Source organism: Danio rerio, chromosome 17 (genome assembly GCF_052040795.2).
Source record: "Danio rerio strain M-AB ecotype USA chromosome 17, GRCz13ab, whole genome shotgun sequence".
Lineage (NCBI taxonomy): Eukaryota > Metazoa > Chordata > Actinopteri > Cypriniformes > Danionidae > Danio > Danio rerio.
Window position 1 is genome coordinate 35,469,678 of NC_141037.1, and position 27,746 is coordinate 35,497,423.

A 27,746-nucleotide genomic window follows, 5' to 3' on the forward strand; every position below is an offset into this window, starting at 1 on the left:
TTAAAGTAAAAACCACACATACACTCACACACACATTTGAGTGTGTGGCAGTGTGTGAGCACTGACAGATCATCTTCAGATTGCTGTTAATTCTGAGTGAAGGAAGTATGAAACGTGTCAAATTAATAAGAACATTTTAATATGGATGAAAAGTGTGTGCGTGTGTGTGTGTGTGTGTGTGTTTGTGCGTGCGTGCGTGCGTGCGTGCGTGTGTGTGTGTGTGTGTGTGTGTGTGTGTGCAGTGAAGGACGTTCGCATCACAACAGGGAGCCTGGATAAATCGTCCTCCAGCCACCCTTTGCCTTCTGTCTTCACTGACACACACATATATACAGTGGCCTCGAAAAATCATTAGACTCTTAAGATACACTTAAAAAGAAATGTCATTATATATTTTTCATTTCATATATATATTATTTAACTTATGTTTAATACTGTATATGTTCCAGCAGAAGATCCAGAAATGCTGGTTCATTTACGATGCTATTAAGATTTAACCCTGTCCTGAGTCCTCTATAATAACCCTGAACACACGCACACACAAACCTCTATGAGTGGTTTCTAGGTCAGCAGCTCTAATAGTATTGCAGTGAATGATCTTTTGAGAGAAGACACTAGAGGAACATTATACACAGAGGATCACAGCAGTGTGCTGGATTGTCTTACGGCTGCTGATACCCTTATTGAATGACACTGCTTTTTAATCCCAGGCACATCTTTGTTCTCCCTGTTACGCACATACATAAGACACACAAACTACAGGAACTCGCACATACTTTTATATGATCAGCAGGACGCATCAATAATTTAGTGATGTATGCGATACCTGCTGTACTGAATGAATACAGTTCCTTGAATGCTGTTTGTTCTGTCTCCAGCTGTGCTGAAATGAGTTTTTTAACCCTCTGGCTCTGTTTGCATGGCAGTCAAAAATGACCCTTTATTTTCTAACTGAAATAGTTCAGTCAAGCTAATGTTGTATATTTTTGTTTAGTACTTTTTTATTATTTTAATGTGAACCTGCTAAACACTTTTTCAGCAAACTGAATAGAAAAAGTTTTAAAACAAATAGGAATAAATTGAATTTCAAAAAGTATGGCACGTTAGCTCAGTGGTTAGCAATGTCACCTCATGGCAAGGTGTCTTTGGTTTGAGTCCCGGCTGGGTCAGTTGGCATTTCTGTGTGGAGTTTGCATGTTCTCCCTGTGTGCTTGTGGGTTTTCTCTGGGTGGAGTAAGGGACTAAGACAAAAAGAAAATTAACGAATGAATGCATTTCAAAAAGGGAGAAGCAGTGGTGCAGTAGGTAGTGCTGTGGTCTCACAGCAAGAAGGTTGCTGGGTCGCTGGTTCGAGCCTTGGCTCAGTTGGTGTTTCTGTGTGGAGTTTGCATGTTCTTCCTGCATTTGCGTGGGTTTCCTCTGGGTGTTCCAGTTTTCCCCACAGTCCAAAGACATGCGGTACAGGTGAATTGGGTACACTAAAATGCCCGTAGTTTATGAGTGTGTGTGTGTGGATGTTTCCCAGGGATGGGTTGTGGCTAAAAGGGCATCCGCTGTGTAAAAACCTGCTGGATAAGTTGGCGCTTTGCTCCGCTGTGGCGATAAAGGGACAAAGGGACTAAGCCGACAAGAAAATAAATGAATGAATGAATGATTTTCAAAAATATAAATTATTGTGAATCTATTTTTTTTTCAAATGTAAAAAAACATCAATCTGAATATAACCAAATTCAAACTTGTGTCAAATTTTAGGTAAAAAAAAACGTTCAATACTGTAATAGTCATTAGCTAAATGAAATTAGTTTCTTATTCATTTAAAGCGTGTTCATTTTGACCAAGAGAATCTGAATCTCATGTCAATACAATACAGGACAAAGAGGAACCAAACTCAACCAAACTAATGACAAACCAAACCAGACACAGGTGAACATAATCAGTCAATCAAAAAAAAAAAAAAAACTACTACAGTATATCAATGAAAACTAGGGCTGCACTGAAAAGAAGATTCTGGGCCAAAACAGAAAAATGTTTCAAGCACTTGGCCCCAAAAAAATAAAAAATTCTAAATAAAAGTTATGTTCCTATTGGCTTAGTCTCTTTATTAATCTGAGGTCACCACAGCGAAATAAACAGTCAACTTATCCAGCATCTGTTTTATGCAGCGAATGCCCTTTCAGCCGCAACCTAACACTTGGAAACACCCATACACTCTTGCATTCACACACACACACAGACACTACGGCCAATTTAGTCCATTCAATTCACCTATAGCGCATGTCTTTAGACTGTGGAGGAAACTGGAGCACCTGTAGATCCATGTTAACATGGGGAGAACATGCAAACTCTACACAGAAATGCCAACTGACCCAGCTGAGGATTGAACTAGCGACATTCTTGCTGTGAGGCGATCGTGCTACCCACTGCACCATCGCGATGCCCCGTTTTGTTACAAATAGTTGTTATTTTTTGCAAATAATATAATTTTGTACGAATTTTTAATTTTATATTAATAAAAAAACAAATGCCAATAAAACAGCCAAATTTACTGACAGTAAAGGGGCGCAATTTTACCAGTGTTACCATGACTGCACAGTAGCAGTATTGTGAGCAGCAGGAACACGTATACTACATAGAAATATCATATCGGCACATTATTTGAGTGGACTTTTTTTTTTTTAAATATATCATTATTAAAATTTATATATATATATATATATATATATATATATATATATATATATACATGTGTGTGTGTGTGTGTGTGTGTGTGTGTGTGTGTGTGTGTGTGTGTGTGTGTGTATATAAATTATTAATTATTATATATTTTAATTGTTCTTTTATTTAAAAAACTTGTAGTATATTTTATTCAACACCTCTACTTTAATTTCATCAATGCTGGAATCCTGTTTATACTTTATATTTTGTAAAAAGCATGATAATTGTTTTCAAACACTTTTAATTAACAGAATGTTCAAATAATAGTGTATTATAAAAGTGTTTACTGTCACTAGTTGAAGTAAGTGCATGCTTGTTGAACTCAATTTTATTTTTTTACTGACTTACTGACCCCAAACCTTTTAACAGTTTTGTTTTACATTTTTTTTACTCCACTTAGGAAAAAAAGAACAACAAAAACAATAATCATTGGGGAAAAAAGAAGATACATTGTCTATCTGATGACAAGTGAAAAAGGTTGATGAAGTTAACAGCCAATGGCAGTAGGCAGGACATAAACTGATGCTAATTCAATTGTTTTATGTTTGCCTCTTACCTTTATTAGTTGGTAAAACGTACATGTTTACGTTTTGTTATATACTGTATGTATTTGTGTATGCATATCTATGCAGAGGTTTATATATGTGCCTATGTGTGTAAATATATGTATGTATTTGTATGTATATTTGTAAATTGTACTATAGGCTACTTTTATGCATCATGAATTTAGTTGCCTCTGGCGTCAAATAAAGTGTTAACTAACCAACTTTCACATTGTTAGGGATCATCATCTCTGAAATAACTCTTGAATGTTTGTATTATGCATGTGTGCAGGCCCAGGAAAGGATCATGAAGAGTTAAGGAGGAAGGTGGAGAATGGTGTGAGGGAACTGTGGTATTTTGTGCGCAGCGAAGTGAAGAAACTGCCGCTGATGGAGACTGGAGCAATGCATAAACATGTCGACACACTCATGCAGGACCTGGGACATCAGCAGAGGTTACACACACAACACACTGTGTATACATAAGCAATTCACTCATATAGACATTTTGTCCAAGACAGTCATTCATTTTCCTTTGACTTACTTCCTTATTCATTAGAGGTCGCCATAGAAGAATGAACCGCCAACTTTTCAGGCTTAGGTTTTATGCAGCAGATGCCCTTCCAGCTGCAACCCAGTACTGGGAAACACTCATACACCCATATCACATTCACACCCACTCATACACTACAGCCAATTTAGCTAATCTAATTGACCTATAGTGCATGTCTTTGGACTGTGGGGAAAATCAAAGCACCCAGAGGAAACCCACACCAACACAGGGAGAACATGCAAACTCCACACAAAAAATGCCAACTGACCTAGCCGGGACTCGAACCAGCGACCTTTTTGCTGTAAGGCGACAGTGATAACCACTGAGCCATCGTGCCACCCTTGTCCAATACAGTGTTTGGTTATAAGTTTAGTTTTTACATGAATATTCCTGGTGCTATGATGCAAAAATTTCGACATAATATCTCCAGTTTTCAGTGTTATGTAATTAATTAGCAATCCTAATATGGTGATTTGGTGGTGAAAGAAGCTTTTCTTACTGCATTATTTAGAACAAGAAATGTTTGACATTGTACATGTCTTTAAAATCACTTTTCATCAAATGAATAAAATCTTGCTAAAAAAAAATTAAGAATGCCCTTTTAAACATTCCTAGTATGTCCTTTACATGCCCTAAGCTTTCAGTATAAGTGCTTACATTTTGTATTTATAGTCATCATGTGGGATTGATTTTTAGGAATATATTTTTCCTTTCTGAAGTCCAGATTTTTATAAACATATGGAGCATTTTGTCCACTCATAAATACTTAATAAGTAAATAATTGGATCAATTTCCCACTCTGAACCACTCTGGCTGTTAATTATGGAATTAAATAAACATCAAACACAACAGCTGCTGTAAAAAAAAATATGGAGATGTCATTGCCTAAACATTCAGTTAGTATACATCTGAAATGATTGGCCAGTCTCTCATTTACATCTTCATTACCCCAATAACTCAAATGACTTGAAATAGAATATAATTAAATGAAAAAAGATGAATTAACTACAGCTGCTTTTCATCCTTGTTTTAATTAGCTGAGACGTCAAAACATTTTACTGTACAAATGAACAGATAACTGTTTAATACTTTTAAGTCCGGGCATAGTAGAAGAATACTTGGTACTCATGCATGCACACTTCACATCATTTAATCAAATCTTGGTGAAAAATGTAAGATTGTCCTTTAAATTTTTCTTTTAGTGTTTTCTTTACATGCCTTAAGCTTTCGATAAAACAATGTACATGTTGTATTTATAGTCCCCTGTAGAACTTATTTTTAGTACATTATTATTCCTTTTTGGGTTAACATTTGTATAAACCTATACAGACAAATACAGCATTTTGTCTATTAATAAGCTCAATGAAATAATTAGATCAATTTCCCACTCTGAACCACTCTAGCTGTTAATTATGGAATCCAATAAACATCAAACACAACAGCTGCTGTAATAAATACGGAGATGTCATTGCCTAAACATCCAGCTAGTATACATTTGAAATGATTGGCCAGTCCCTTTAGAGTAGTGGTCCCCAACCTTTGGGAGGTAAGTGTGCATAGATTGCTAGGCGACCAGCAACGTTTTTTTCGAGACAGTGGCTGTTTCGAATTCCAAGAGTGCTGAGAATTGACTTGCGTTCTCGTGGAGACCGGTTTTGCCAGGTTACCTATGAAGAACTAACTCGGGAGACGGCGAGAACACAGAACACATCATCTGAGAAATGAGATGCTGCGTTCTTCCTGATGGTCACGTGACTTTCACATATTTTTAAGAGTAAATTATTTAAAGGTTTCAGCATTCATACAACGATTTATTGTTTTTTCCCCTTTTTAATATATAACATGCACAAAAGCCTTACAAATATATGTTGCACAATATAAATAAATCAACATTTAACATGTTCACGTCAATGTTTACTTTTACCATCTACGTTAGGGAAACTCCTGAGATAAATACGCTTTATCTCTGAACTTTAGTAATAAATGTATATAAAATCCCACCTCCTTTATCCCGTCGCAATGATTTCTGGGACATCCTCTACCAAACACACATCCGCGAACTTTCACCCATCCTCCATTCTTGCGGTCTTCAGTTATGCAATTAAACTTTGGTTGATGATGACGTTACACAGAACATGAGGATGCAAGAATGCTGAAGAACGCATATTGAGAAACACCAGTCCTCGCTGCAGCCTGCAGCTTGATGACATACTGGACCGGGTCCACTACATAATGAACGATTGTGTACTGTACATCTCCCCCAACCCTAAAACCAACCGTCACAGTAGTATTGGCAATACCTTAGTTTGACTACTATGTATTGAACCTGGTCCAGTATGTCATCATGATTACAGACTGCATCGGATACAGAGACAGAAGAAATTCTGTTTTTCTCAGAGGATGAAGAGCTGACAAAACATTGCTGCAACTCTGACAAGTTTTATTTATGGACAAAATTTTAAAACGCTGCTGTGTTTGTCTAAGGTAATGACCAAAATGTGTATATTCCATACAAAATATGCTGATTGGTCAGTTCTTGTCACCTCACTTGTGGTGCGCTCGCAGCATACTGAAGATGTTTTTAACTGTGTAGACCTGGAAGACTTGAGTGATTTACTCCCAATATGCATGCACAAGCCCCACACCTCCATTTGAAATAACAAACTTGCCATATCTCCACCAGTTGATCTTCTTACACAGACATGCTGGATTCACCTGATTTATTGACAAATGGGTTGCGGATCCATACCTCTGGCAGTTTGTGGGTCCTTCACTGGGCCTTTTCCCCTTTGCAAAGAAACTTTCCAAAGACGTCTGTTTATTACTCAGTTTGCTAGCTTGTAGGTTAAATTTTGGCACTCAATAACCAAGAGAATATGGTCATTTTTCAAAATAAAAGATTTTTCAAAGTAAAAGATGGCTCACTCAAATAATAGATAACACTTATCTAAATAATTAATGATTTTTTTTCTGCTGCACAGTACCAGTTAATCCACGGGGGTTGTGGACCACTGCTCTAAAGCTCTCATTTACATCTTCATTACACTAATAACTCAACAGACTTAAAATAGAATATAATTAAATGAAAAAGGATGAATTAACTACAGTCTTTATTTAATCAGCAGAGACATCAAAACATTTTATTGTACATGAGAAAAGATGAATAACTGTTGAACACTTTTGAATGCCGGCATAGTAGAAGGTACTCATGGATGCACACTTTACATAATTTATTTTGCACAAGCTCCACTTTCACTTGTCCTAATCATGTGCTACATTTTGATAAACAGAAGAAAAAAAACTCCATCTGTAATCTCTTTTAAACAGCTGTAATCTCATGTGGCAGTAATAGCATTACTGGGGTTTAATGGGTGTGCATGTTTAGATCAGTGTGTTCGCTCACACTTCAGAAAAAAGGCACCCTTTTAATGACGAACAGCCGCTAAAAAATAAAAGTCATTACCAGAACGGTGGTAATTGCGTTGTGTATGATTAGCAATGCATGGGCCAAGCCAACTTCAGTTTGTGACTATAAAGCTAATTCAATATTTTGTTACAAAATGCTGTGTAATTAGCCATAATAAATGGGTTTAATTAGCAGAAACACTGTGATATGGTTGTTCTGAATTTTGTTTTACAATGTTTTTTTTTTATGTGATCTGTAGGTCAGTCATGACAGACCTTTATCATCTGAGCCAGGCGGATGGGGCTGGAGATTGGAGAGAGAAGGAAGCTAACGAACTCTCTGACCTCGTACAGAACAGAATTATGTATCTACAGGTACTGTAAATCATACTTGCTCAGTAATTTTCTCTTTTTATTTCTGTCTTTAAGAAGGTCCAGATGTACAGGAATTTTCAGATTCAATTAGATTCAACTTTATTGTAATTACACATGTAGAGTATTGGATAACGAAATGCATCTATCATCTAACCAGAGTCCAAATAGCAGTATTTGCAGCAAGAATAAGTGAACTAAAGTCAAAAAAGGTTTTGCCTATGCTCAAAATTGGTCCTCTGCTTTAAACTCATCTAAGTGCACTTTTTTGAGACAGGGTATTAAAGATGGAGACAACGCGGTTCATTCAAACCCCATGTTCAAATGCTGCCAGAACCAAGAAGTGAACCACTCAAAGTCCAAATAATAAATATAGTATGTTACAATATACAGATAGAGCTAGTATTATGGATACGAATAAGGTCTATTTATAACTTCTAAGGTTTTACAATAAAATACATAATATACAGATGTACTTACTATAGACTTATAATACAATTTCATTCATTCATTCATTATTTTATCGGCTTAGTCTCTTTATTAACCCGGGTACGCCACAGCAGAATGAACCACCAACTTCTCCAGCAAGTTTTTAAACAGCGGATGCCCTTCCAGCCACAACCCATCTCTGGGAAACATCCACACACACTCATCCACACACACACTACGGACAATTTAGCCTACCCAATTCACCTGTACCGCATGTCTTTGGACAGTGGGGGAAACAGGAGCACCCATCGGAAACCCACACGAACGCAGGGAGAACATGCAAACTCCACACAGAGCCGAGGCTTGAACCTGCAACACATCGACCTTCTTGCTGTGAGGCGAACGTGCTACCCACTCCACCACTGCGTCGCCCTATAATATAATTTAAATTAGACAATCGACGTATGTGCACTTTGGCAGAAAAATATACGATGACATTTTCAGTAGTTTGACTTTAGTCTTTGATGACATTAATGACAACTCTATCATCAAAAAGTTTGCCTTAATCTAGACACCTGGAGAGCAAAACCTCCACAGAACTTGAGTACATATACCTGTCAATTTTCAATTCATTTTGAGCCACATATGCAGATCACCTCTCAAACGAAGGTTTTTAAAATAGTTTTATATGCAGCTTTAGGCAAACAATGCTGTAATTATGAGTGTATTGCAATAGCCATTTTCTTATAAATAGATTTCTATGGGAAAACACTGAATTTGAAAACACTGAAAAAAACTGAATCTGTTTACATTTATATAATTTGCATATTCAGTGAATTTTCAATGTTTTACTACTCTAATACGTAACGCAGCGGTGTCGAAACTCACTCCTGGTGGACTACTGTCCTGCAGAGTTTAGCTCTAACCTAAACAACTAAACCACTTTTCCATAAAGTTGGGCATTGATAAAAATGTATATCTTCATGTGAAAATTATAAAAATAGTAGACAGAGAATTTTTTTGGTATGAATAAAATGTCTGACCTGATTCATTACAAAATGAAAATCAAATCAAGTATTATTGTCTTTTATTAAAATGTATGCATTCGAAATCTAATAAAGGCTCCCGGAGGAGTGTCAGACATTTAAAGGGGTCAATCTTCCCAAAAATAGAAAATTTTAATTGAACCAATGGGAATTTTAATTACAGAAGACTCTTTGATGATTCATAAAAGGACCTACTAGCACGTTAAGAGTCAAAAACACTTTTACAGTAAAACAATAAGAAGGCAGTTAACTGACAATGGAGTGAGATGTGCAGCTTTATTAAATAGAGATTGGTCAGACAGACAGCGGTCAACAGGTACAAACAGTAGCATTAAGGCAATCCAGAAGTGTAGTCAGAAACAGGCGAGTGGTCAGTACAGGCAGCAAAACAACATTAACAAGAAAACAAGACAAGGGATCAAAGAACACAGTAAGACATGGCAAGACAAGAAAACAAGGCTCTGCAATGTGTTTGTCAACATAAGCAGTCTAAATAGTCTATGTAATCAGTCTTAGATCAGCTTCCAGCTGTGTGTATGGAATCAACAGTGATTCCAGAACAGGCGTGTGCAAGGTGCACAACGGGATATGTAGTTCATAAAGTGACAGAAATGTAGTTTGGGTGAAGGTGCATGTTTATACCAGCAATCTGCAAGCCTGGGTCCCTGGTGATCATGACAAGCACAAAATTGATAACTTTAGCTTCTGAAGTGAAGTGAAGCGAAGCAAAGTGAAGTGAAGTGAGCTTTTGTCAAGTATGGTATTACCCACACATTTTGACCATGAAGTTAAAGCACAAACACACAGCATACACTGGGGCAGCTATTGCTTCCAGCACCCGGGGAGAAATTAGGGGTTAGGTGCCTTGCTCAGGGGCACCTCAGCTGGGTATCGAAGATGGAAAGAGTTTGTTTTCTTCACTCGCCCTATCTTCAATTCCTGCTGGGACTGGGAATCAAACAAGCATAACGCATTGGTAACACCGTTCATTGTTTGTTCATGTTAGTAAAAATATAAACTATAAAGTTAACTACATGTCCTGTATTGCACACAAGTGTTACCCGTATGTAGGCCCAGACAAAATCTGCTCTGATTTTGAGAGTGTCATATCTAAAAACTTAATATATGGGGGGAAAAAAAAAACCTTTTTAATTTTTTTTATTTTATGTAAAAAATAATATACTGTTTGAAATACAACCTGAAATTAAACAGAATTTTAAGACATTTAAAGACCAGATGTCCAGATTACCAGATGTCATATTGGACATACAAGAATAACGTTTTTTGCTTTTATATCAATGTTTGTACTGTGCAATTCCTCACAGTAAAACACATTTTCCTGGATTGTCCAGTTTTTAATGATTCCAGAAGGCTTCTTTATCAAATAAACATTTTTAGCAAAGTGACAAAGGGAGGAAATATTTTAGAATTTTTATTATGTATTAGCTTTAAAAGTCTTATTTAATTTATCTATTTATTGGTATGTCGATTTTTTTATTGTATATTTATTATTGAAAAGTTCTTGCCATAAAAATAGCCTTGGTTGCTGACATGTAATGTATTTTTTATTTAATGCCATTTTTATTTAATGTTTACAATGCAAATCAGATTAGATCCACTTATTTGGTAAACAAAGCAAGTCTCTCATATAATATATCAACTAAGAGGAGGAAAATATTACTTTACAAACTGTACTGTAGATAAATTATAAGAACACTTTCATTTTTGTCTATAATTATACTGCAATCCTTTTTTTAAAAAACTGCATAAATATAAAGGGGGGCTAAAAATCTGTAGATTTCTGTGCACGTAGATTCCATGTGGACCTACCATTATTTGAAATTGTGAATAAGTTGGTGTGTGGAAGTGACAAACGAACAAGTTATGGTAACACTTCAGTTTAGGTCACAATTCATGCTATTAACTAATGGCTTATTACCTGCCCAATATTAAGATATTAACTGCTCATTAGTAGTTATAAAGTATGAAATTATTCTGCATCTCTAATCCTACCCAAACCTAAACCCAACTTCTATCTTACTAACTATTAATAAACAGCTAATTAGTAGTTTATTAAGCTAGTAGCATTACCATTGTGAAGGATAGTAGCATCTGTGTGCAAGTCCAATATGAACTAAGGATAGCTGATGTTGTACTGCAGCTTCTTTTGTTTAAAGGTAACTGTGTAGTTACTAGTGCAGTGAAAATCTGTTTGCTAATTGTAAACACACATGAACACATTAGTGCATTGAATGACTTTACGTTTTTGTGAGCTAAACTAGGTTTTTTTGTACTAAACATTGTATCAGTTGATGAAATATGCCTATTTTCTGTAAATTTAAGCAGTCCCATAAAACTTTAGTATTTCCGTTGTATTCCTTGGCCACAACTGCTGGTATTTTTCTGTAAATTTAACAGATTTTTTTTAACAGTGTAAATAAATTAAAGCTAAATTATAAATGTTGTGTTGATTGAACTAAACAACATTACATTACCTTTATGTAGCTAATTTAAGTTTACTCAAATAAATATTCTTTCTTTAAGGAAACTTAACTCGGTTACAAGGAACCTGTTGACATAAAAAAACTTAATTAAAGCCAACATATAATTTTTTGAGTGTAGTTAATAGTTTGTTAAAACTGTGAATTCTGACCTAAAGTGAAGTGTTACCAAAAAACAAAATAATTCACAACCTGTCATGATCACCAGCGATCCAGCCTGTGCAGATAAACGCACAGCATTGCATAGAACTACAAATCTGCCATTAAATGGATATAAGATCCAGTCATGCACCACTCACACACCTGACCTAGATCCCCATGATTGCAGAAGCTACTGATGTACTGATTACTTGGATTATTTATACAGCACACACACGCTTGAGTGCTGAGTCTTCTGTAATGTGAAGTGACACTGACAACAGGGGTGCGGATCCAGACGCAGGTTTATTTAGCAGAATGGTCAGGCTAGCAATGGTCAACACAGGGGCAAACAGATTTATACTGGCAATCCAGAGTCGTGGTCATAAACAGGCAAATGGTCAAAAGGCAGGCAGCACACAGGGTAAAACAAACAAAACAAAGCAAGGTTCAAAAAACACGGAGGGCAAGGCAAGGAAAACAAGTTGCAATGTTCACTAACAGATAAACAAGACCCAACAATAAAGTGTGTGTATTTAAAGTCTATGTAATCAGTTCGTAAGAATGTAATCTGTCAGGATTAGGAAGTTGTGTGTGTGTGTGGTGCATGACTGGATCTTGTAGTCCATAAATGGCGGATTTGTAGTACATTAGTGATCTGCAGTCGCTAGATTGCTGATAGTCATAACACAACCAATTGGTTGCTGTATTTACCTTTGAAAGGAATGACACTATCTGTAAGCTATATAAACTATACAAACAACAGTATGTGATACTCTTTCAAGATCAAATATTAAGATTTACAATTATAACACGGCTCATAGATATCTTATTTAGCAAATGACACAGCTTTCATCCCTTACCGCCCCTGTTTTTCTTCAGCACATTTTGTTTGTTTTCAGAATTAAATGTGACATCTGTTTTGAATAAATTGCACAGCTGAATAAGATCAAACACACACACAAGCACCCATCCTTCTCCCCTTATATCTATGAGAGGGGGGATTATATTTCAGTTGGCGGGACAGCGGTATATTGTCCCTCTCTCTGAGATGGGACGGGGCGGTTGTTTTGCGCTGACTCTACACTGGAGACTGAACTGACATTCAGCTGCAACACAATGCAGTGCCGTGCACACAAGCACGCAGACTGTAATCAGCAGAGCTCAGCCTGATTCTGACTGTTAAACCCGCAGCCTGAGCGTCTCCTGCAGAAAGACTTTAAACCGCTATCACACACTGCCAAAGTTACAGTTGGAATGTCAACAGCACACTGTGGCTTTTGTTACTTGATGCATTTACCTGATCATCTAGATGACTGCATATTTTGGATGAAGTTACGAAATATGAATAAACAGGTCTCTAATGCCAGATGCAAATAAAAAAAAATTTAGCTATATTTTTTTTAATTAATAGGCTTTTACTATCATTTGCTTTTAACCTGAAGGTCATGCGCACAGTTATACTCTATGGAATTTAGGTCCACACACTTATAGACACAGTATTTGGTAAAAAGTGGTCAAATGAATTGCAAAAATGGACATTCTTTGTCCATTGAACAAATTATACAAGTTGACATAAAATATATGACTTAGATCACGGTAAATATGAGTTTATATGCTATTGGAATACATATGGTTTGTGCCAAAAACACTTGTTCTTATAGTCATTAGGGATACACCGAATTTTTATCTGATTTGGGCTACTTCAGAGCAAGTTTGTTTACAGAAATAATGAAGAGTAATAATTATTTTAAACAACGTTTGGACTATTCTTACATTTTAGTTAACCAGCACACCACTAATTTATTATAATATGATGAAAATCTTAGTGTTTAGGGCTGTATACAGTTGAAGTCAGAATTATTAGCACCCCTTTGAATTGCTTTTTCTTTTTTAAAAAAATCCTAAATTATGTTTAACGGAGCAAGGAAATTTTCACAGTATGTCTGATAATGTTTTGTCTTCTGGAGAAAGTCTTATTTGTTTTATTTCGGCTAGAACAAAAGCAGTTTTATTTTTTTTTTAAACCATTTTAAGGACAAAATCATTAGCCCCTTTAAACTATATATTTTTCAGATGGTCTACAGAACAAACCATCATTATACAATAACTTGCCTACATTTACTCGTTTACAGAAATAATGAAGATTAATAATCATTTCAAACAACATTTTGTCTGTTTTTTTATTTCAGTAAACAAACAATGCTTCTTATTTAAAGTTACTTTTAGGCAATATGTAGAAACAAGCAAATATTTTACGAGAAAACATGGTTTTCTCCACGTCTTGTGAACTCTTACGGTGTCAGTTCTTTAAATCTGCCGGTTTTAGAATGTTAAATGACCCCCCCCAATCACCCCATTATTTATACAGGCTTTATAAGATTTTATAAATCTCAATTACCAAAAATTGCCACTGGTATCGTGGTCCAGGGTCACAGATACAGTATATTCTATACATAAAAGACTGCAAAATTGTTTCCACATAAATATTAAGCAGCACAAAAGTTTTCAACATTAATAACAATAAGAAATATTCCTTGAACAACAATCGGCATATTAGAATCATGTGACACTGAAAATGTCATGACTGCTTTAAAAGTCAGTGCTTATATTCATATTTTATCATATTAAATTTTAAAGCTACAGCAAAAGTCTCAAATGCCATCAAATGGGAATCACTGATATATTGCCAGTTTTAATTAAAATAATGGTGAAGCTGTATAAAAATCTAGTATAATCTGGGTTAAATTAAATATATTTCTAGTTAAATGTCGACAATATAGACACTGATGTCTTATAAGACAAAAGTTGGGAAAGACTTCTCTCTGTTATAACCTGCTCATTGGGCCCAAGGGGAAAGTTCTGTGCTACTAGTACTTCGTTAACTTTGGCTAATAGCTTTTTGTCAGTGCTCTCCATCAGAGAGACAGTTAGAGCCGTAATGAGAGCCGGAGTGTGATTAAAGTGATGGAGTGTATTTTACTCCATGTGTGTGAGAGACAGACAGGTTGATAACAGAGAAGCTGTGTCTCTTATGAGGAATGACAGTCTTCTGTCTGTCTCACAACACCGCTGTCATCCATCTCTTATCTCCGTCACTGCTTTTATTCTCTTCACTTCAGTCGTTCTCCTCTCTATTGTCTCAGGACGAGAGAAACAGCGATAGATGGAGAGACCTTTTTTTTCCACCCTGTTTGTTTCATCTTGTCATTCAGACATTATATTCTTCTGGCGTCAGGGACAGATTCATCATTTCCTCCAGCACATACTAAAAATATTTTCACGCAAGTGATGAGTGGAGAGTTTCAGCAACCTTGACAAATCTGGCTCTCTGTGTTTATTCTTGCTGGTGGTCTTGAAAGATGTTTAATAAAAAATTCTTGAAATGATCGGTACAAAACACTCATGAAACATGTCAGTCTAGGCAAATGCAAAGTTCTTGTTATGTTCAAATTCTGGGTACTATTTATGTTACAATTCATTCATTGATTCATCCATTTTCTTTTTGGCTTAGTCCCTTTATTATTTCAAAGTAACCACAGCGGAATGAACCACCAACTTATCCAGCATATGTTTTACGCATCCGATAACCAGCTGCAAACTATCTCTGGGAAACACCCATACACACTTATTCACACACGTACACTACGGACAATTTAGCCTATCCAATTCACCTATACCATATGTCTTTGGACTTGTGGGGGAAACCGGAGCACCCGGAGGAAACCCACACGAACACGGGGAGAGCATGCAAACTCCACACAGAAATGCCAACTGACCCAGCCGAGGCTCGTACCAGCGACCTTCTTGCTGTGATGCGATCATGCTACCCATTGTGCCACTGTGATGCCCATGTTACAATTGGACCCTACTTAAATTTAATACAGTTCACCAAAAAAAACACCATAAAGAGTAAGAAATAAAGTAAAAAATAATCATGATTTTCCATTTTAAATTATTGCTTTTTAATTATTTGACCTAAATTCTTTAAAATAAAATAAAAAATGTTAAAATCTTTTTTATATATTTCCCAAATGATGTTTAACAGAGCAATGCATTTTTCACAACAGATACTCATATAATATCTTTTCTTCTAGAGAAAGTCTTATTTATTTTAGTTCAGCTAGAATCAAAGCAGTGAAAAAAAAATCTTTTTAAAAAAAGTTTTAAGGGTAATATTATTAGTCCACTTAAGCATTTTTTTCAATTGTCTACGGAACAAACTGATTTGCCTAATTACCATAAAACTTAAACTACGCCACCAAAAAAAAATGTTTGGATTGCTTTTCTTAACTTCTAATGTCGTTTATTAACACACTAAATGCATCAATGCAAAACACATCCCATAATTTCTTAAATATCAGCCTCTACCAAATAGTTGATATGTCAGTGTATGGTAAAAGTAGCAAAATTAATATATATACTATGAAAAAATCAGAAAATTCGAAGTATAAGACCAATTTATTTAACAAACAGTTCAAAATAAAACAATTTGAATACTAAATCATTTTAATTTTTGAAGTATGCCATAGAATATTTTAGATTCTCATTTAACATGCTTTCTTGTATATATATTTTTTATTTTTTACAATTAAAAACAAAATCAAGGGTAGTTGTGCAACAGGATTGTCTGTTTAATTATTTTGTAAACCAACAAGGCTGTCATAAAACAGTCATTCTTTAAATGACTTTAACATTCATTATTTAAAACAGTCAAAACATGGTCAACCATTTGGTAGAGCGGGCAGTAAAAGAGCTTACTTGTCTAATTAAATGAGTTAAGCCTTTAAATGTCACTTTAAGCTGAATACTAGTGTCTTGAAAAATGTCTAATATTATGTTCTGTCATCATTGCAAAGATAAAAGAAATCAGTTATTTAGAATTATTAAAACTATTATGTTTAGAAATGTGTTGAAAAAAATCTACTTCCCGTTAGACAAAAATTGGGAAAAATATCAAAGGAATATATTTAAATTTGAATTAATATTAATTAGGTTAAATTTAATGAAATTTAAGGATTAAAATTCATGTTATCATTTTTATGTTTAAGTCATTTAAAACAGAACGTCTGTGTCGGTTTGTAAAGCTCAAGCACTAGAACATGACACTAACAGTTAGAAATTTTAATTGGTAAGCCTAAATAAATAATATCAAATAAACAGACATATACAGTATAAGCAGTTTAAACATTAAATTGGCAAGTATAAATACATATAAGTGCAGTGTGCATTTTTTATTTATTTATTTTTTTTGTTTACAACTTATTAAATCTTTTGTATTTTATATAAGTCTGTGCTGTTGCTATAAACCATGGGTTCCCAAAGCATGCAACCCCCAAAATAACAATTCCAGTGTTTCGGAAACCCACTATTCTCAGAGGTGTTTATAAACATACAAACGTTGCACACAATGATGCACACACACCAATAGGTCTATATAAACACAAGCATATTGACAACACTAAAAAGTGCAACAGTCTAACAATCGTTTTATTAATTAATTTAATATTAACCTCATCTAATGAGACTGGTGGGCAATGTTTACTGCACAAGTTTATTTTTGGTTTAATTTTGGATTCATCCTCTATGTTCAGTAGTGTATGATTTAAAAAAAAATGTTTAGGGTTAGGGTTTTAATGTATGTGAGTGTTGTAAAGGTTTCATAGTTTACCATAGTGCCATAAAATCAAACTGCTGCAACTGACTCTATTAATATTAAATATTACAATTTACACAATCAAAGGAAAAAAAAGATTGAAAGGCTGATGGCTTTTTATTAGCATGTTTTTTTGTTTATGTAATGTCCAAGTCACACTAGAGTTTGAGCTTGCAAAATTCTGTTGTACGACCCTGTGAATATGGCCGGGATTGAACAAGATGATTAGACATTTAAAAAAGCGAGCGAATGGTCCATATTTTAAATTCCTGGCCAGAGAGGTCATGTTTTGATCTTCGATTGGTCTCACACAATCATGTGATGCAATTTTGCCGGTCAGAGTTCACCAAACTTGAACTTTCTAATGCAGCGAACTGCTAAACTTTTAAAATAAGATTGCATTTCCATTCTGCCGCATTTACGTGCATATGAATGAAAGTATATGGGAAGAAAGGTCTGCAGCTTAACTTGTAGTTCTGTAGATTATGGATAAAATATGGTAATTCTAATAGTTTAATACATTATTATTTTTTTTTTTTTTAAATCACCAAGTAACCTGCCTACATTGTCCTGTCACCCCCACTTTGGGAACCACTATTATAAACAATGAACAAATTGACCTGTGAACATCATTATCATAATCACATTTTCCACAACACTGGAGAATGTTGACACTTTATAGGCATGTTCGTGAACCTAAATGAGAAATTCTCACAAGACTTAAAACCAAAATACATACTTAAGTAAATAAACAAACTATCAGATACATATGCTAGGTTAACCAGTGTTTCCGATTACTCCCATTTTGTTTCTTTTCAAATTACTCACAACATATTATTAAGGGCTAGCAGATCAAGAAACCTATGCCACAATAAAATGTTGTATAGGACAGTATTGTACTTCTCTTCTACTGTAATACACTGTAGTTTAATACTTTTAAGGTACTCTAGAAGGTAGTCTTCAATGTATGTGTAGAAAGCTCTTCACACTTCTCTGTCTCTCTGTACTGATCTGTATCCACAGAACCCTCAGGACTGCAGCAAGGCTCGTAAGCTGGTGTGTAACATCAATAAAGGTTGTGGTTACGGCTGCCAGCTGCATCATGTGGTCTACTGCTTCATGATTGCCTATGGCACGCAGCGGACGCTCATACTGGAGTCGCAGAACTGGCGCTATGCCACCGGAGGATGGGAGACCGTCTTTAAACCTGTCAGCGACACTTGCACTGACCGCACAGGGGCCTCCACTGGACACTGGTCTGGTCAGTAACAAAAGTGTTCACTTAAATGAGGATGGAAAAAAAATCACCTACACCTATAAATAGTATGAGTGAAATGATTAAGAGTAAGCTTGTGTGGCCTGTAAAATATTGAGGAAAACACAGTAAATAGATTATGGGAAGATCAGTCTTTATTTATACATTTTTTATCTGTTTACATTGTATTGTTTACCTTATATTCACATTCAGATTATTTGAATTATCTGCCATTTAGCTCATCTTTAAAAATGTGAATCACTTAATGCTAATGTAACCTAGTTAAAATGAATATCCTTTTTTCATATTGTATGTTTTTGTTGTGTACCGTTCATACAAGCTGTGCATATTGTGATGTGCGAATTTATTAACGTGCTAATTTATTTAGTGTTATCAACACAACACAGGCTCATTGTGAATATGTACCCCCGTATACATTTCTGGAGAGCACAGATTTTGTAGCCAGAGCTACATATGGCTGCATTTAGTCTTTAAAACAAACGCTGTCGGGCGGCATGACGCTACCAGTGGCTTCTGTTTCTTTTCGTGCTTACCTCTATGTGGACAGCTTTTCTGCAGCAAACTGGACTAGAGGCTGCTGCTGCTGAAGAGCTACAGTACAAGAAAACGTTTGGCACATAAACAGTGGTTTGCAGACATCGTTGTTTTGCACTAACTAGCTTAACGTTATTTTACCAGTTGTTTCATCGTCTTCATGTGTTGTTGTACTCTCGCTGCCAGTTTTAACGAAAAATGTAATTCACTTTTTTTAATTCTAGCCTTTTCAGCACCACCTTTGACCTTTTTGTTGTCCATTTTTCATTTCACACGTATCTCTTAAGAAATGATTTTGCTGATGAGCAAGGTGCTGCTGTTGGGGAGTCGAATGATAATTCCGTCATCATTAACCTGCAGGCTGCATTCTGCTCATGGGGCTGCGAGAACTTAAATAAAAAGAGTGGAGCTACGGTAAAATAAAGAACGAAAAGAGTGAGGCTATGGTTAAATAAGTAAATACATAAATGAATGAAAAAAAGAGCGACTGCTGAGAATGCAGGCAGCTAGGGCCACTGTACTTTGAGGCCAAAAAAAGGGACCGGACCACCGGAATTCTCCCGGTCCTCCCGATTAGCTAATCCGGGCCTTTGCGCTGCGTATGCAACATCTATAAGTCATTTAAAACAATTAACTGCAAACTGAAATAAATATAATCTGATTATAGGTTTCATGAGATTATTTTTTGTGATTATTTTGCGTTTAAATTAGGAATTGTGCAGGATTGCAAAAATCTGAGACATTACCCCCTTTCACACATACAGAACTTTCCGAAAATTACCGGCAATTTTTTGGAAAGGTGTGTATGTGTGAACAGGCCCTTTTTGAAAATACCGGTAAATTCGTTCTGGCTATTTTCCGGAAACAGAAGTCGTAAGATTACAGGTAATTTGCCGGAAAGCTGCGCTGTGTGAATGCAGAAGGAAGATTGCCGGAAATAGCGCATGCATGTCTAGAACGTGCTGACGTGAGACGCCTGCCTGCTTTAGCCAATCAGAACAGTCAGAAGCATTTACGTCTGCGCGGTTTATGAGAATAAAAGCCTTTGAATATTTTACCAGACACATTTAGCTGCTAGATGTTAGTCAGATAACGTTTATATGTTCATCTTAATGCCAACTGTGTAAATAATTATCGATAAGATGCTTATGATAAGCTGTTGTTTGTTTACCTTCAAGCTTTGCGTGTGCCCGTGAAACAGCCCGTGAGCTCCAGCACACACACATTTCATGTACATCTCGACATGCGAAAGTGTTTCTCTATAAGTTTTCATCAGAGTTGTTCACAATACTGATCCATCCACAGAGTTTGTAATTTAGTCAAATGTTTACAAATACAAGCGCAGCCGTTAAGAGGTCATTCCTTGTTAATGATGTCAGAATTTACCGGTATTTTTGAATGGATGTGTGAATGCTCTTTTCCGGAAAAATTCCGTAACATCCTCGCCTGTGTGAACAGCGCTTTTTTTAATTTACCGGTAAAAACATTCCGGTAATGTTCCAGATATTTACTGGTATCATTGTGTGAAAGGGGCTTTTGTTGATTTTGGGTTGGATTCAAAGATCGCAGAATCGTGTAACACTTGGGGCTCTGCTGTATATAGTGTCATGGCTTTGCAATCAAAAAAATGTTGTTGAAATGGAAGTCAATAGGGCAAAAACATGAAAATAATGAAAGGTTGTAAATTTGAGCAGTAAATAAGGATTTAAATAACTTAAATATGCTTAATCTGTTTTAAGATTATGAATAGCTCTTTTTATTTTATATACTCAAACGTTTTCCCATTTTTTATTCTCAACACATGTTGTCATATCACTTATTAATAATGCAGTGTGCTCATTTATTTATTTATTTTTCACAAATGCGACTCAATTCAAGAACATTCAATCAACAACGGACCATTTTGAAATGTTAATTAGGGAAACACACTAATGGCCATTTCGCTAATGGTCATTTAATACACACTGGCCCTGTTTAAGAGTCTGTCTAATAGGCTGAATCGAGCGTTCAGGGGAAACTCTCTACAGCTGGAGTGAACCTGCTGTGCTCTTAAAAGGCAAAGTGAAGGGGAAGGAGAGACTGTCTATAAAACATGAAAGAAATGACCTCAAAACAAAGCAGCACTTTCCCATCACTCTTTCCTCCCAGAGGACACAATCACTTTTAGTTTGCCCTTAAGCCTGAGAGTTTCTGCGCTTTGCGGCCCTGTGAGATTGACAGAAATGGAGAATGAGCAAGAGAATGATATTAAACATGCTATTCCAACTCATTACTTTACATTCATGCGCTTGGCAGGCACTTTTATCCAAAGCGACTTGCAATGTATCTAAGATGGAGCTCAAAGTTGGCTCTTTTTTTTCCCTAAGGATTCAAACCCATGACCTTGCTGATGCCGTCAGTTTTCACCCATCTCACACATCTTGGCTTCTCGTAATGTACGCACATACTGCCTGTGTCTAATTTAAATCAGGCTAATTCCAGCGCATCTTTCGAGAGAGGTTCCTCAATAACGTACATAGCATAACCCAGTTAATGCCTCTAGTTATGACACACATGGGGTCAAAGGCCAAGCGAAATCCTTTAGGATAATCCTGCAGACTTTTAGAGCAAATACCGCCACAAACATGCACACCATACACTCACGGCATTAAAAAGAAGCAGTGGTACAAACTTGCACAGACAGCATGAATTAAAAATAATAAAGAAGCCTCCTCCTCAGAAGCCCTCCCCCCTTCAATTTATTCATCAGGATGCAAGGACAAGATGTAATTTAGATTCTCTCGCAGCTCTAATGAGGATGAGAGAGAGAGAGAGTTATTTTGTTTATCAGTGCAATGAGGGGTGCTGGGCTGGAAAAACCTCATCCCCATGCAAAGAGCCTAACAGCAAGGTTATATAAGAACGGCTAGGGAGTTTCTCCCGCACTTCTTTGTGTAGAAAAAAAAAATACTTTTTAACATTTAATGCTGCATAAGGCATAATTTAAACCTGCCGTGCATAGTCTCTTTGAAGACGGTTTTCCCGGTTTTCTTTTCTTCCTGTTACTTCATCTTTGTGATTGAACTATATGGATTTTTCAATCGTTATTGGCTTTTGATCTGGATGTGCACATTTTCATCATGCCCGGCTCAAATTAATGTGCATATATACAGTTTAATCAATAGCAGAGAGCTTTATAATCAAATTTAAGGATTTGTAAGTTATGCACATACAGTATAAGATTAAAATTGCAGATCCAATTCATTAATTTATTCAGTTTCCTTCGGCTTAGTCCCTCTACTCATCAGGGGTCGCCACAGCGGAATGAACCGCCAACTTATCCAGCATCTGTTTTACACAGCGGATGCCCTTCCAGCTGCAACCCAGTAGAGGGAAACACCCATACACACTCATAAACTACTGCCAATTTAGTTTATTCAATTCACCTGCACTGCATGTCTTTGGACTGTAGGAGAAACTGGAGCTAACCAACACAAACATGGGAAGAACATGCAAACTCCACACAGAAATGCCAACTGACCCAACCAGGGCTCGAACCAACACCTTTCTTGCTATGAAGTGACAGTGCCAACAATTGAGCCACTGTGTCGCCCTTGCAGATCAAAATAATTTTAATTGTTTAAATTATATTATAGTAATAATAACCTGTCTCTGTGTGTGTGCAGGTTTCTGTCTGTTTGTGAAGCTTAAGGGCTAGAACATGACACTAGCAGTGTAAAAAAACTAATTGGCAAGTCTTAACTAATTGTACATTTTAGTGCAGTGTGCATTTCTTTGCATAAGATATATTAAATCGGTGACACAGTGGCGCAGTAGGTAGTACTGTTGCCTCACAGCAAGAAGGTCGCTAGATTGAGCTTCGGCTGGGTCAGTTGGCGTTTCTGTGTGGAGTTTGCATGTTCTCCCTGCGTTCATGTGGGTTTCCTCCGGGTGCTCCGGTTTCCCCCACAGTCCAAAGACATGCGGTACAGGTGAATTGGGCAGGCTAAATTGTCCGTAGTGTATAAGTGTTAATGAGTCTGTATGGATGTTTCCCAGTGATTGGTTGCAGCTGGAAGGGCATCCACTGCATAAAACATATGCTGGATAAGTTGTTGGTTCATTCCGCTGTGGCGGCCCTTAGATTAATAAAAGGGACTAAGCCGAAAAGAAAATGAATGAATGAATGAGATATATTAAATCTTCATTTTATATCTATTTTAGGTCTGTCAGCTGCTAAAAACCATAACATTTATTTAAACCTTGAACATCTAGGGTCACATATTAAGCTGTAAAATGTTGTAAAAATACAATTTTACATGATTTTACAGTTCAAACACAGGTTTTAGCAAAACGAAAAAGTAGTGGGGTGCTTGAATGACATACAGTTTAGTAAATATATAGTGGTTATCTTGAGAACTTGTGTATCTAAAACAAAGCTGCTCAGTTATTGACCCTATTTTTCACTAAGAGCGAGCACTTTGTGTCGAGCCTTCTAATCTTATTCACTTCCATTGATTTTTAGCCATAAACAACAGATTGCTGCTTCCAGATGTTACAAAGTGACATTCATTCATTCATTTATTCTCTTTTCGGCTTAGTCCCTTCTTTAGTCTGGGGTCGCCACAGCGGAATGAACCGTCATCTTATCCTGCAAATGTTTAATGTCCAGTGGCAACCCATCACTGGAAAACACCATACACTCTCATTCATTCACACATATGAACTACAGACAATATAGCTCACCTAATTCACCTATACCGCATGTCTTTGGACTATGGGGGAAACCGGAGCACCCGGAGGAAACCCACATGAACATGGGGAGAACATGCAAACTCCACATAGAAATGCCAACTGACCCAGCTGGAGCTCAAACCAGCGACCTTCTTGCTGTGAGGCGATCATGCTACCCACTGCACCACTTGTGCCCTGCAAACTGACATTTCTGATGTTATTTTTAGTTAAATTTTAATGTATAGTCATGAACAAGCTGGTTTGTAGTCTGACCATTTACTATCATTTGTCATTCCTAGTCATTTTCCCATAAATATTAAATGGTTCTAAGACAATCACAGAAAAGAGCTTATTAGGGTGGATAATCAGGAGTTCTTTATGCATCACACTGATGTACTGTAAAGTGTCATATGTGAAGGCACAATCAGTCATAAGTGTCAATTTTTGGAAATTAACATTTATACATCATCTAAAAGCTGAATAAATAAACTTTCCCATGTACAGTTGCAATCAGAATCATTACCCCCCTGACTAGATATTTTTCAAGACACTTCTATAGTTTAAAGTGACATTTAAAGGCTTAACTAGGTTTAATAGATTAACTAGACAGGTTAGGGTAATTGTGCAAGTTATTGTAAAATGATGATTTGTTCTGTAGACTATCGAAAAAATATATATCTTAAAGGGGCTAATAATTTTGACCTTAAAATGGGCTAATAATTCTGATTGCAACTGTATAGTATGTTAGGATAGAAAAATGTGCAACTATTAAAAATCTATAGGATTCAAATGCTTTTTTTTTCATTGTATGAAATTGTCTTTAATAGTGTTCAAATTAAGTTTTTAACAATGCATATTAATAACAAAAAAGCTTTGATATATTTACAGTATTTTGTGAAATGTACAAAATACAGTGCTCAGCATAATTGAGTACATCTATTTTTTTGATGTGATATGAATATGAAACTATTACTACTGTATTACTATCCATTTCTCAGGGAATACAGGCATTATATGTTGGTGCATTTAAACAAAACAGATTTGTTAAACAGATTCATTTATTAAAATAATATTTTAGTCACCAAACATGTGTAGAAATTGAAAGATAATGCAATAAATTCAAACAAAATATTGCAAAAAAAAAATACAACCTACATCTACTACATTTTTTATTTTTATATGAATTCAAAAGATAGATTTGTGAAGGGTGTACTTATGTATGCTGAGCACTGTCTCTTCAAGAAACATGATTTTTGCTTAATATCCTTATTATAAATAACAATATCCATAATTATCCATATTTATTTATATTTTATTTATCCTTAATTATGCCTTAAACTATCCATATTTGATTAAAAAAAATAATCCATCCCTTTAAGACTGTTTAAGAACCCATGGTGACCCTGAGTATAACATTATTCCAACTCTCAGAGGTATTTTGCCATTTTATTTTGAGATATTTTGCCATTCATTTGTAATATTTTCCCTAAAGCCTGAAACATACTCTTGGCGTTTATGTGAATGTAAGCGCATAATAACACATCCAAAGTAATGACACAGATATCTGAAGGGAACTTCATCACTTCGTCCCCTTAAGGGTTTGTTATCTTGACAATAATATAGGAATGTATGTGAAGTACAATGTGTGTGTATATGTGCCGACAAAATGTGCACCTTCAAAAGATTGTAAGTCATTTTGGATAAAACCGCCTGCTCAAATCATTAATATAATTTAATGTAAGTGTCCGTGGGAATATGCGTCTATTTTAATACCTTGGCGTTGTAGGTTTTTGGCCTGAGGGTGTTCTTTTTTTTTTTCTCCCGCTCTCACGTTTTCAGCCCACACACTTAACTGTGCTCGCAGCTTCACTGTGAAGCTTTATTGACTTGCCAATTGTAAATTAATCTCCTATCGGAAAAGCATGTTGAGCCAATTTACATTCCATATTGCAATATTTAATCTCTCCAGGGCATTCCTTTGTCTTTTCCGCTCATTGTCTTTTGCATTTGTGTGTAGGTGAAGCAAATGACCGGGACGTTCAGGTTATTGAGTTGCCCATCGTGGACAGTCTTCACCCTCGTCCACCTTACCTGCCCCTGGCCATCCCTGAAGATCTCGCAGACCGGCTTCAGAGGCTTCACGGAGACCCTGCTGTGTGGTGGGTGTCTCAGTTCGTCAAGTACCTGATCCGCCCTCAGGCATGGCTTATGAAGGAAATGCAGGAGGTCACCACCAAACTGGGCTTCAAGCATCCTATTATAGGGTAAGACATTACACATACAGACATGATACAGTGCAATCCAAACCAGTAGGATGACTACATGTTTCACAGTTTTTTTGTTAGTAGACCAAAATATATCAAGTTTAATTGACCTTACTAAGATAAAATAATTTTCCACATGGTTGAGATTTTCTTGATTAGCATTTTTTTTAATCAGTTTCTTTCTAGTAAACATCTTAGAGGTTGGTATAACTATAAAATATATGTTATTTAGGCTGTGGTTCCCAAAAAAAAATAAATGAATACACACACACAAACTGGCACATATCATTTATGTGGACTTTCTATAGGCGTAATGTATTTAATACTGTAAATCACTTCTGCATTGAGTGATCGGCGACCTGTCTTGTGTGTACTTCTGTATTTATAGTTCTGCATGCTGTTTTTGTTGCTCTGGAATAACATTTCTAAAACAGTAGCAGGGAACAGGTTTTTATATTCCTTTGTGTTGAGTTTCTTTGCGGGTATTTTGCTTTTCTGAATGCTACAAATAGCTAAAACGCGCTCATTCAGAGGCAGGAATCAGCGGACGTGCAACAACTTTAATCATAAGGTAAACACAAAACAAAAGTTTTCATCTGGAGCTCCTTCACAGGACTCAACTCTTGTAAGTACTTGCTCCATCGGGGTTGCGGCTATCAGCACCAGTCACACTCGTCACCAGTACCAAGCTAACCGCGTTATGCATCGTTGCGACGTCAAGTTACATTTTTTGACAGATGCGCGTCGGTGTTGGCGACCATTGATGGGAAATTTAAGAAATAATATCAATAATTCTTGTTAACTTCTGGCCACAGCAGTATGTAATCTATAGCTGATTAACCATGTGGATGGATGATAACAGCCCCTACTGGCCCATATCTATCAGCTGATAACCACTGATAATGCCCATTCAATCGAGATGGATCCAAGTGCGAGTGGCCAAATTTGCCCATTGGCTTCTGCCCATCATGGCCTAACCATCACCATATCTTAATTGGCGTCATCACTTCACCAATCAGCTGGTGTGTGATATGCAGTCTGGTGCAATATGGCTGTCGGCCCGTCATCATCCAGATGGATGCTGCACACTGGAGATTTGCTGGAGATTCGCCCCTAAAATGTGTAAAGAGCTTTGAGTGTCCAGAAAAGTGCTATATAAATGTTAGGAATTATTATTATTATTATTATTATTATTATTATTATTATTATTATTGATGTTATTAAGTTTTTATTGAGTCCGAGGTCATAGATGAATAGGTGTGAGAAAGAACTTCACCGAAAACAGAGCTCACAAGTGGCCGAACGACATACCTGAAACATTAGCCGATAAGTCCCGAAGCCACAAGACCAGATAGAACTGCTCAGAGACAGGTAATCCTTAGCAACGCCACACAGAGTCCTGACAAGACACAGAAGCAGCATGAGCAGACAAGCTCAGATACAGGCTCAGAAATTAACAATGACTGAAGCGGCTGATCAGAGCAGCTGATGGTCGTTAAGCAATGAATGAATAAAACCACGTGACCACAACAACACAGATACATGCAAAAACAAACGCACGTGGTGGTTATCAAAAAATTACCATGTGAAAACAACACAGAC

At 36.3% G+C, this 27,746-nt stretch overlaps 1 protein-coding gene across 2 annotated transcripts in view; it reads left to right on the forward strand.

The window, feature by feature from the left end:
- The window catches only part of fut8a (fucosyltransferase 8a (alpha (1,6) fucosyltransferase)), a 174,856-nt gene that overhangs the window by 138,972 nt on the left and 8,138 nt on the right, over nucleotides 1-27,746 (forward strand). For both annotated transcript variants that reach the window (XM_087289657.1, NM_001361235.2), the window contains 4 exon segments: nucleotides 3,550-3,712; nucleotides 7,476-7,590; nucleotides 18,381-18,618; nucleotides 25,898-26,144. In XM_087289657.1, the coding sequence (XP_087145783.1) occupies nucleotides 3,550-3,712; nucleotides 7,476-7,590; nucleotides 18,381-18,618; nucleotides 25,898-26,144 (763 nt within the window).